This window comes from Carlito syrichta, unplaced genomic scaffold, assembly GCF_000164805.1.
Source record: "Carlito syrichta isolate Samal-C Ts95f unplaced genomic scaffold, Tarsius_syrichta-2.0.1 Scaffold314028, whole genome shotgun sequence".
Taxonomy (NCBI): domain Eukaryota; kingdom Metazoa; phylum Chordata; class Mammalia; order Primates; family Tarsiidae; genus Carlito; species Carlito syrichta.
Window position 1 is genome coordinate 349,866 of NW_007258124.1, and position 8,977 is coordinate 358,842.

Sequence of the window (8,977 nt, forward strand, 5' to 3'; positions counted from 1 at the left end):
GAGCCCAGCAGGTCGAGGCTGTGGTAGCCGGGAGCAGCCACTGCACTCCAGTCTGGGCGACAGAGTGAGACTCCAACTAAAAAAAGAAGGCAGGTAATTTAAACTTCAACAAAATGTTAACCAAATACACATTTGTTTCTGGTAACTTTGCATTCATTTAACATGTTTAGGATTTTCTGTTGTGGTTAAAGAAGTCTTTTCAAAGTATGGTTACTCATAAAAATGAAAAGGTTTACTGTTATTATTTGAAGATAAATGTTGTTGTCATATATTTTAGTTCAAGTTGACATCACTAGGCTCAAAATGTAGTATTTTGCAGACTGATTATAATCAGCCTTATAGGTTTCTCTTCTCCCTTAATCATAAATATCTTTATCTTTCTCAGGAAAAAGAAACATGAGGCAACAAGGGTACAGGAATATTTATACGTTAAGGCTTTGTCTTGTTTGTCTTTATTTATCCTTGAAATAAATCTCTGTGATAGGAATTACTGTAACTTTTCTCATTAATCTTGTAGTGTTTGGGAAGTTTATGTGTGTGTCTCCTCTTTCAGAAGCATGGTTGGTTACATACATAATCACTGGGGGTTCAGATGGGAAACATAATTTTATTTTTGTGGGAAAAATAGGTAGAAAATGATATGCAATTACTAATTGTATGCAATTGCTATTTATTTAGGTAGTTAGAGAATGAAACTTTCCTCTCAGGCACTTAAATTGTGAAATGGGTAAAAGTTGTGAAATATGAATACGGAGAAACGAAACCATGAAAAGGAATTTGCTTTTAGTTATCCAGATTTTTGAAAAAGTGAAAACTGACAATTGAGGAAGTGATCAAATTGGACCTGCTACATTGTTTCCACAAACACACCAAAACTATTAAAATGAAGTATTAATTTTCTTTAATATTTAACTTGAACACTGAATACTAATTTGAATGGTAATCTTCAGTTTTTCTTAAAAACACTGTTTATTATTGGTATGCACTTTTACTTGACTTGTTTATTTTACTTTAGTAAAAGGGGTTTTGATGGTGATATTAGGTAAATATGTGTGGAATATATGTGATGGAGTTGAGTTTACTGACACAATGTACATAGAATAAAATTCTCTTTATATTTTATTTATTTATTTATTTTTTATTTTATTTTTTTGAGTTGGAGTCTCACTTCATTGCCCAGGCTGGAGTGCAGTGGCAGGCTCCTGGCCACCGCAGACTCAACCTGCTGGGTTCAAGTGATCCTTCTGCCTCAGTCTTCCAAGGAGCTGGAACTACAGGCATGCATTACCATGCCCAGCTAATTTTTGGATTTATTGTAGAGATGAGGTCTCACCATGATGCCCAGGCTGGTCTCAAACCCATGGGCTCGGGCAGTCCTCTCACCTCGGCCTCCCAAAGTGCTGGGATTATAGGCTTGAGCCACCACACCCAGTCTTCTCTTTATATTTTAAAGGCAAATGGATGTGTGTGTATATATATATTTATATATTTATTCATGGACAATATTATTCTAAAATTAACATGTTAAGAAAGGGTGCTGGGCGCAGTGGCTCCACGATGGTGCGGCGTCTCACAGAATGAGACTCTGACTCAAAAAAAAAATGAGCTGCTTGGAAGGCTGAGGTGGAAGGATCGCTGGAGCCCAGCAGGTTGACATTGGGGTGGCTGTGAGTGTGCTACTGCACTCCAGCCTGGGCGATGGAGTGAGACTCCAACTCAAATAATGATAATAATAATAATAGTGGAAGAATACTGAAATTGTTCTTAAGCAAATAAAGAATTTTTAAAACTATGGAGCAACAAAGAAAGTGAAATTGCATTTAATATGTAGAACATGTTGAACAATAAAAGTATTAAATGAAACCTTTAAAATCATATTCATTAAGTTTTTCCTATATGACTTTAAAAAAGTGAAATAAATTTAAAATTTTACAAGTTGTGTTTGTAAAGCTTAAGCATGAGTTATTTTACTATTGTAAAATATTTTGGAGTTGGTACACTTACTAATATAGTGCTTCCCTGAGTTTATTTTCATTGCACTGGCAAGGAAAAAAATCAAGAAAATTCTTCAACAAACTTTATATTCTGCTAATGTTCATTTTCTTGTAACGAAAACAACTGTGCAGACTTTGCATTAATTTAATTTTAATAAGTATTCATGGATTATTTGATATATAATGTAATTGTAACTCTGAGAATATTGTGAAAGACCTGGAAAAAAATTATAGGAACTGAAAGTAGCATGATCACTGTGTGTGTTAAATAGGTAATAAAATTTATGAAATCTATTTTCAGTAGATGACTTTCACTTTTTAAAAAAAAGTAAAACTTCACTAAAAAGGCAATTTACTTATTTTCCCTATGATACATGGCAGCTTCAAATTAAAACAAAAAAAGGTAAAGGAGTTTTCCACTTCACTTCTTTGGGTAGATTAACCCTTTTCACTCAAATAGGTTGTTGAATCACCTTTGAGGGTAACTAATGGTTGGTACCCAGGCATCTCAAAGAACAAGAATTCTATATTTTGTTGTTTTTTTTTTTTGAGTTGGAGTCTCACTCTGTCGCCCAGACTGGAGTGCAGTGGCATGCTCCTGGCCACTGCAGCCTCGGCCTGCTGGGCTCTGGCGATCCTTCTGCCTCAGCCTTCCAAGTAGCTGGAACTACAGGCGTGCACTACCACGCCCGGCTAATTTTTTTATTTATTGTAGAGATGAAGTCTCGCCAAGTTGCCTGGGCGGGTCGTGAACCTGCAGGCTCAGGCAGTCCACTCACCTCAGCCTCCCAAAGCGTGGGATTACAGGCTGAGCCACTGAACCCGGCTTATATTTCCTTATCCTTGCCTAATTTCTATTAATTCATGAACAGTATTCTTCCCTAAAGGGGGAAAGTGTCTCCTTATTATTCTCCTTTGTTAATAATAGTCATTGTATTGAGTTGACTTCTTTTTAGGATTTTTAAAAACATGTTTCCTCCAACTTCTCTTGTCTTAAATATGGTTTTTTGTATATTAGGTGCTCTGCCCTAATGATTAATTATTTTTTCTTTATACAAATAAGTTGACATAATCATACCTCTTTTTCAATTTAAACTTGTATGTGTGTATATGTATCTGTGTAGTAGAAAAATACCATCTAAAATACCCTGCCCGACTCATTAGCCTATTTTTTAATCTTAATAACTATTTCATTGAAATTTGGATTAGAGTATATGCCATTTTAAAACCAGAAAAGGCCAGGCAGGGTAGCTCATGCCTATAATCCCAGCACTTTGGGAGGTCAAGGTGAGAAGATTGCCTGAGCCCAACCTGGGCAACTTGACGAGACTTCATCTCTACATAAATCAAAACATTAGCCAGGCATGGTGGCACATGTCTGTAGTTCCAGCTACTTGGAAGGCTGAAGTTGAAGGATCGCCTGAGCCCAGCAGGTTGAAGCTGTGGTGGCCATGAGCGTGCCACTGTCCTCCAGCCTGGGCAACAGAGTGAGACTGACTCAGATAAATAAATGGATGGATGGATGGATGGATGGATGGATGGATGGATAGATGGATAGAGACTCCAACATAGATAGATAGATAGATAGATAGATAGATAGATAGATAGATAGATAGATAAAAAAGAAAACCAGAAAAGTATTAGAGTCAATTGTCAGATTAAGACTTTTAGGAGATATATAGATAGATGATAGATAGACAGATAGATAGATACTGTATATATACTTATGTCATGAACGTGCTGAAAGAAGAAAATGTGGAAATAAATTAGCCAAATGAATGTTTCAGTGTGGGTGGAGGTAGATAGTGAAATAAAAAGCACTGATTTTAGTCTTTAGACATGATTGAATCATGTCTATCTTTGTCCCTAAACGAAATTATGATCTCAAGCACTTAACCTTTCCAGTCTGCAGTTTGGTGTATAATAATATCTGTTCTACCCACACCCCAGGATTGTTGAAAGAATCAAATAAAATAATGGTGAAAACATTTTCTAAAACTAGCATAAGCTATGTAAATTAAGGATGCTTGCTTTTGGAGTAATGAATGATCAGTTAGTGCCACATAACTGTTTTTCATCTTCCGCCTAGTGATCAGCAGATATGTCTTCATGGGCCACTAATTATTCATCTTGCTCATTAAATTAATTAATGCCTTTGGATTATGAGATGTTTAATATAATAAACTTTTTAAAGAACTGTCTTTCCTTCTCTTCCTACTTTTCATTAATGTTTTAAAATCTTTTTATAGGACTTTGCCTCCCGGGCTAAACTGGCAGTTCAAAACCTAGTCCAGAAGGTTGGATTTTTTGGAATTTTGGCCTGTGCTTCAGTAAGTTAATTGTATTTAAATGAGAAATTTCACTAAGTGATAGGGTTATATTTTGATCCAGTTTGTTTTAAAGATATATTCCTGAATGAACAAAAATACTGTCACATTTATTGACTATGTAATTTTGTGAATGAATCGTTTACCTTATTAAATGAGCTGTTTTCTGTTGAATGGGTTCATATCTTGTTTATTAACTTTTAAGTACTTCATCACATAATGATAACTTGACACTTGAATGTCTTGATTTAATAAAACAGTAAGATACAGGGTCGGGCACAATGGCTCATACCTGTTTTCCCAGCACTTTGGGAGGCTGTGGCAAGAGGATTGCCTGAGCTCAAGGGTTCAAGACCAGTCTGGGCAACTTGGCAAGACCTCATCTCTACAATAAATAAAAAAATTATTCAAGCATGGTGATGTACGCCTGTAGTTCTAGCTACTTGGAAGGCTGAGGTGGAAGCATCGCCTGAGCCCAGCAGGTCGAAGATGCATGGCTGTGAGCATACCACTGCTCTCTAGCCTGGGTGACAGAGTGAAACTCCGACTCCAAAAAAAAGTTTCAAGATTAGGTACAATAAAGAATTCATAGGTCAGGTGCAGTGGTTTACACCTGTAATCCCAACACTTTGAGAGGCTGAGGCTGGAGAATTGCTTGAGCCCAGGAGTTTAAGACCAGCCAGGGCAACATAGTGAGACCTCATCTCTACAAAGCATCAAAAAAATTAGCCAGGTGTGGTGGTGTGTGCCTATAGTCCCAGCTGCTCAGGAAATTGAGGCAGAATTTTCACCTGAGTGCAAGAGTTCAAGGCTGCAGTTAGCTGTGATCATGCCACTTCCCTCCAGTCTAGGTGACAGGGTGAGACCCTGACTCAAAAAAACAAAAGAGGGCAACCTCTTCGGTCCCCTTCCATTGTTTACACATACTTGATTAAGGTAAAAAGGAGTTTGTTAATTAGTTATTTTGTCAACATTTAAACTAAGATAAAATAAAACTCCAGGCTGAGGGAAAATCTCAAAAAAACTGTCTAGTTCTATTTCTTCTTTCGTTAGAAATTTTAATTAAAATATAAACACAATGATACAGATTTTTATCCAGTTAGCTTGGCCTCCAAGTATATCAGTTCAATGGGTCTGCAAACCTGACCCCAAATAGTGTTGGCTCTAATGGGCTGGCAAGTTAAGCCCTGCAGTGTGCTGATTCAGTGGACTGGCAAGCCAGCCGCCAGAAGTGTCTCTGCTTCAGTCTTGCCTTCTGCCGGCAGCTCTCCCAGTTCAGCTGACCCTGTCTGCTGGCAAGCCAGCCTCCAGAGTGCACAGTAATTCTGCTCCCCAATCGTCCGCAGCTCTTAGGGTCTAGGTTCTTGTTTCACATTCAGGAGAGGTGAGGAATTTAAATGTCCAGAAGGTGGGAAAGCAGGATTAATTGAGAGGACAGAAAAGCTCCCAGAGCAGGAGGGTCCTGAGAGAGTTGCCCTAGTTCTATTTTTAATCTTCCTTTTTTTCATTGTATTTAGTTAGCACTTGAAAAAATAAATAACATGCATCTCTAATAGCATATGTATTGCTTATGTGCTTCTGAAAGTAACCAACTGTAAAATGAAAACAAATTCTGATTTCTATCTACTCTGATTTATGTCTTATATGCTTTAAATTTTTTTTCTAGCCGGGTTCTGAGGCTCAGCCTGTAATCCCGCGCTTTGGGAGGCTGAGGTGAGTGGATTGCCTGAGCCCACGGGTTCGAGACTCACCTGGGCAACTTGGCAAGACCTCATCTCTACAATAAATCAAAAAATTAGCCGAGCGTGATAGCGTGTGCCTGTAGTTCCAGCTACTTGGAAGGCTGAGCAGAAGGATCGCCAGAGCCCAGCAGGTCGAGACTGCGGTGGCTGGGAGCGGCCACTGTACTCCAGTCTGGGCGACAGAGTGAGACTCCAACTGAAAAAAAAAATTTTTTTGTTGTTTTCTTTTCAATACGAATTGGATCCTTATTTATTTATTTATTTATTTTGAGTCAGCGTCTCATTCTGTTGCTTAGACTGGAGACTGCAGTGGCACACTAATGGCCACCGCAACCTCCACCTGCTGGGCTCAGGTGATCCTCCGGCTTTAGCCTTCTAAGTAGCCGAAATTACAGGCATGTGCCACCACACCCAGCTAATTTTCTGATTTATTGTAGGGACGAGGTCTCACTATGTTGCCCAGGCTGGTCTCAAACCCATGGGCGCAGGCAATCCTCTTGCCTCCACCGCCCAAAGTGCTATGATTATAGTCATGAGCCACCGTACCTGGCTGGAATCTTTTAATAAAGGAAAAAAATTATAACTCACAGAGTTGTGAGAGTCACCTGAGAAAATATAAGAAATGGCAGATGTAATGCTGTGCAATTGCATAAAGCATTTAAATTTGGATAAGAAAAACAAAAACGAGTTATTGAATCCAAGTGTTACCAACAAAAAAATACTTGAATTCTAACTTAGTCATGGCATGGTTTTTTAAAGACCATATGTGACCTTTTTTTTAAACAGGGTTTTTCTTTCAGAGTTTAAAAATGAGATTATATAAATGAACTGACTTATAAATGGCTTAGCCAACAGTCACAAGGGTAGAGTACTTCTGTGGGAGAAGAAAGGATGAAGAGCTCCAAAACAGCTTGTGGTTTCTTTGCATTTTTACATGAAATTGTCTCTTAGCATTCTTAAAATGTGGGTATGTTTGGAAAAGGTATTTGTTGTGAATAACTTACTTGTCTGGGACTGAGTATTCAAAACATCTGAATCTGTGTGCTCTCATATTTCCATACTTGATTTTCTTTCTCAGATATGTCACACAACCTCACAGCCTTGGTATCTCATAAAATAAATACATGTTATGAATTTTTTCTTGTTGACAATAAGAGCACATTTGCCCATAAATATATTTGAGAATTTACTAGAATGTTTGCTAATGGTATGAGTACTTTCTAAATAATATTCATGTTTCAGACCAAAGATTTTAGAATCCCAGTAACTGCTGAAATAATCTTAAGGTTCTTTCTTCATTCATATATCACCTTAGAAAACAACCACCAAATATTCAAGAATCCACTGAATGGAATTAAATTCCTGTGTGTTCACTGGCTTTATCCTTCCAGTTCTCATGTGTTAAAAAATAATATATATTTGGGGTATTAGCCTTAAGGCATATAAGCAAAAGGACAGCTTGCTTTGCTTGAACAGATTGAATGAGACCCAGCTTATTAGATTACTTGCTTACCCTCCTTCTGAACAGTCTAGTACTGATAAGGAAAACCATACCTGGCTTTGCAGTGTAAACAACGCTTAAAGCAGAGTACCACATATCAATGGATATTTACTAGGAAAACTTGTTCTTTGGATTACATATGGAAATCTTTTTGTTGTTGTTTTTAATAGATTCCAAATCCTCTATTTGACCTGGCTGGAATAACGTGCGGACACTTTCTAGTACCTTTTTGGACCTTCTTTGGTGCAACCCTGATTGGAAAAGCAATAATTAAGATGCATATTCAGGTAATTAAACCCCCAATTCAGTGCTTAATGTGAATGAACCCGTTACAAGGCAGTGGAATATGTGCTTATTCCTAAGAGAATTGTTAAGTTACAGTTTCTGCTTCTTTTGGTTGGTAGCTTACTTAGGTAATAAAACATAGGATGTCATTTGGAAGTTAGTGAATATCCTTGTTTTCTTTCTTTCCTTCTTCCCTCTCTTCCTTTTATTCTTTCTTCCTTCTTTTCTTTCTTTCTTTTTTTTTTTTTTTTGAGTTGGAGTCTCACTCTGTTGCCCAGACTGGAGTGTAGTGGCCGCTCCCGGCCACCGCAGCCTTGACCGGCCGGGCTCCGGCAATCCTTCCGGGCTCCGGCAATCCTTCTGCCTCAGCCTTCCGAGTAGCTGGAACTACAAGCATGCGCTACCACACCTGGCTAATTTTTTGATTTATTGTAGAGATGAGGTCTCACCAAGTTGCCCGGGTGGGTCTTGAACCCATGGGCTCAGACAATTCATTCACTTCAGCCTCCCAAGGCGCGGGATTACAGGCTGAGCCACCGAGCCCGGCTTCTTTCTTTCTTCCTTCTATTTATTTTATTATTTTTGGCCTTGTGAAACTGTTTATCTAAGACTTTTACCAAACAAAAATAGTATTCCTTTGCAGGAAAATGCATATCATTTTTACATACATAGTCCCAAAAAACATAGTTTCTTTACTAACCAAGAGCTGAGAGAATATTGCCTTTGACTAATTCTTACTTTCTTTCACATACTCTATATAGCACTTCCTCTCATGGCATCAATCTTATTTACCAAAAACCAGCCAGATATTATTAGTGTGGGAGAGAATGCAGAAGAAAAGAGTCCCTGAAGAGGCGAGGTGTGTGCTGTGGTTAGAGAAGTGAGAGTTTACTAGACTTCAGAGATACTCTTTTATATATATATACACATGTATATATAAAAGAGATACTCTTTTATTTATATATATATATTTTAAAACAATTTATTGAATCCAAGTGTTACCAACACTTTATTAAATAAATAAAAATGAGTTATTAGCTGGACTCAGTGGCTCAGCCTGTAATCTCACGCTTTGGGAGGCTGAGGTGAGTGGATTGCCTGAGACCGCGGGTTCGAGACCCACCTGGG

The 8,977-nt window shown here is 38.0% G+C and overlaps 1 protein-coding gene across 2 annotated transcripts in view; it reads left to right on the forward strand.

Moving 5' to 3' along the window:
- The window catches only part of VMP1 (vacuole membrane protein 1), a 135,356-nt gene that overhangs the window by 89,336 nt on the left and 37,043 nt on the right, over positions 1–8,977 (forward strand). For both annotated transcript variants that reach the window (XM_008070835.2, XM_021718950.1), the window contains 2 exons: positions 4,244–4,324; positions 7,735–7,851. In XM_008070835.2, the coding sequence (XP_008069026.1) occupies positions 4,244–4,324; positions 7,735–7,851 (198 nt within the window). The remainder of the gene's footprint in view (positions 1–4,243; positions 4,325–7,734; positions 7,852–8,977) is intronic.